Below are 1,136 nucleotides of genomic sequence, written 5' to 3' on the forward strand. Positions count from 1 at the left end.
GTCATACAAAATTTGACATTTCTATAAAACTTTTCATGCAATTAATTACAATCAGATATTATTAAAAAAAAAATTGCAGAATAAAAATGCACTGGAAGAAATGACTTGCAGATGTACTAAGCTGTTTGTTAACTACTTATATACAATACAACAAAATATTCACAAAAATCATGCTACCAAAATTTTAATAACACAAAGTCCTATACTCTCGTACCAGCTGAATTTGCTCGGGGTGCCATTGTCTGAGGTATCGTTTGCACTTTTTTTATACAGTTTAGTTTTTGTAAAATCCACGTTAAAGACATCTTAATAACGACAGAGCCGACCATATACATAGAGTAGACACAGCAGGCACCAGCAATCAGGAAACAAAAACTTCCTAATGATAATAAAGTTGTGTTTCCGTAGTCCTTTTTCTGTATTGTCACTTGGTCTCCCAGTCCTATCGTGCTGAACGCAACAAAGCAGAAGTAAACACTATCAAAATATCCCCATTTTTCGCTATGCATGAACATTGCTGAAGCGGCACCAGCGATCAAACTGGCTGCAGTTACTAGGTAGAGCATTATCCACAATAAAGACGGTTTCCAATTATCAACCTCTTCATCATAATCATCGGGATGTCCGTCACCTACCGGGATGCCCCGTGTCTTACGTCGCTTTTCAACTTTACGACGATGGCAGTCTTTCATTAGAAAGGCCATGAATGTTATGAGTCTCTCCAGGAACAGATTGAAGAACAGAATCATGGCAGCACAACCGGGAACTCCATAGATGATGAGGGCAACCTTTCCAAAATCCGTAGATGGTGTGGTCATTCCAAATCCTGACGGAAAGAAAGAAAAATAGTGGAATAAAGCATACTGAAAAAGGTAAATTATGTCATATGAATAAAAACGAAATAAAAATTGTGATTAATTTATTTTTGTTTTAGCTCAATGTAATTGCATTATCTAACAAATTTGACTCTTGTTATGGAAAGTCAATGCCCCCTTTTCCTTCTGCTTTTATAATAATCAAAATCAATTATTTCATAAAACACCAATGCATTTGTACAGCATATCAACATGTTGTACCTTGGGAGCATGTTTAATATAATGATTGATAACATTTATCTTGGTATCTTTTTTGCAAAA

The 1,136-nt window shown here is 35.3% G+C and overlaps 1 protein-coding gene across 1 annotated transcript; it reads right to left on the reverse strand.

Annotated features, from left to right (window-relative positions):
- Window positions 1-200: 200 nt before the first annotated feature.
- Window positions 201-818, reverse strand: LOC117117909 (potassium channel subfamily K member 13-like). The gene has a single exon (XM_033262389.1). It carries the CDS (start codon window positions 816-818, stop codon window positions 201-203), a length of 618 nt encoding a protein of 205 aa, XP_033118280.1.
- Between the last annotated feature and the right edge of the window lie 318 nt (window positions 819-1,136).

This window comes from Anneissia japonica, unplaced genomic scaffold (genome assembly GCF_011630105.1).
Source record: "Anneissia japonica isolate Jap-2015-1 unplaced genomic scaffold, ASM1163010v1 scaffold287896_len759773_cov187, whole genome shotgun sequence".
Lineage (NCBI taxonomy): Eukaryota > Metazoa > Echinodermata > Crinoidea > Comatulida > Comatulidae > Anneissia > Anneissia japonica.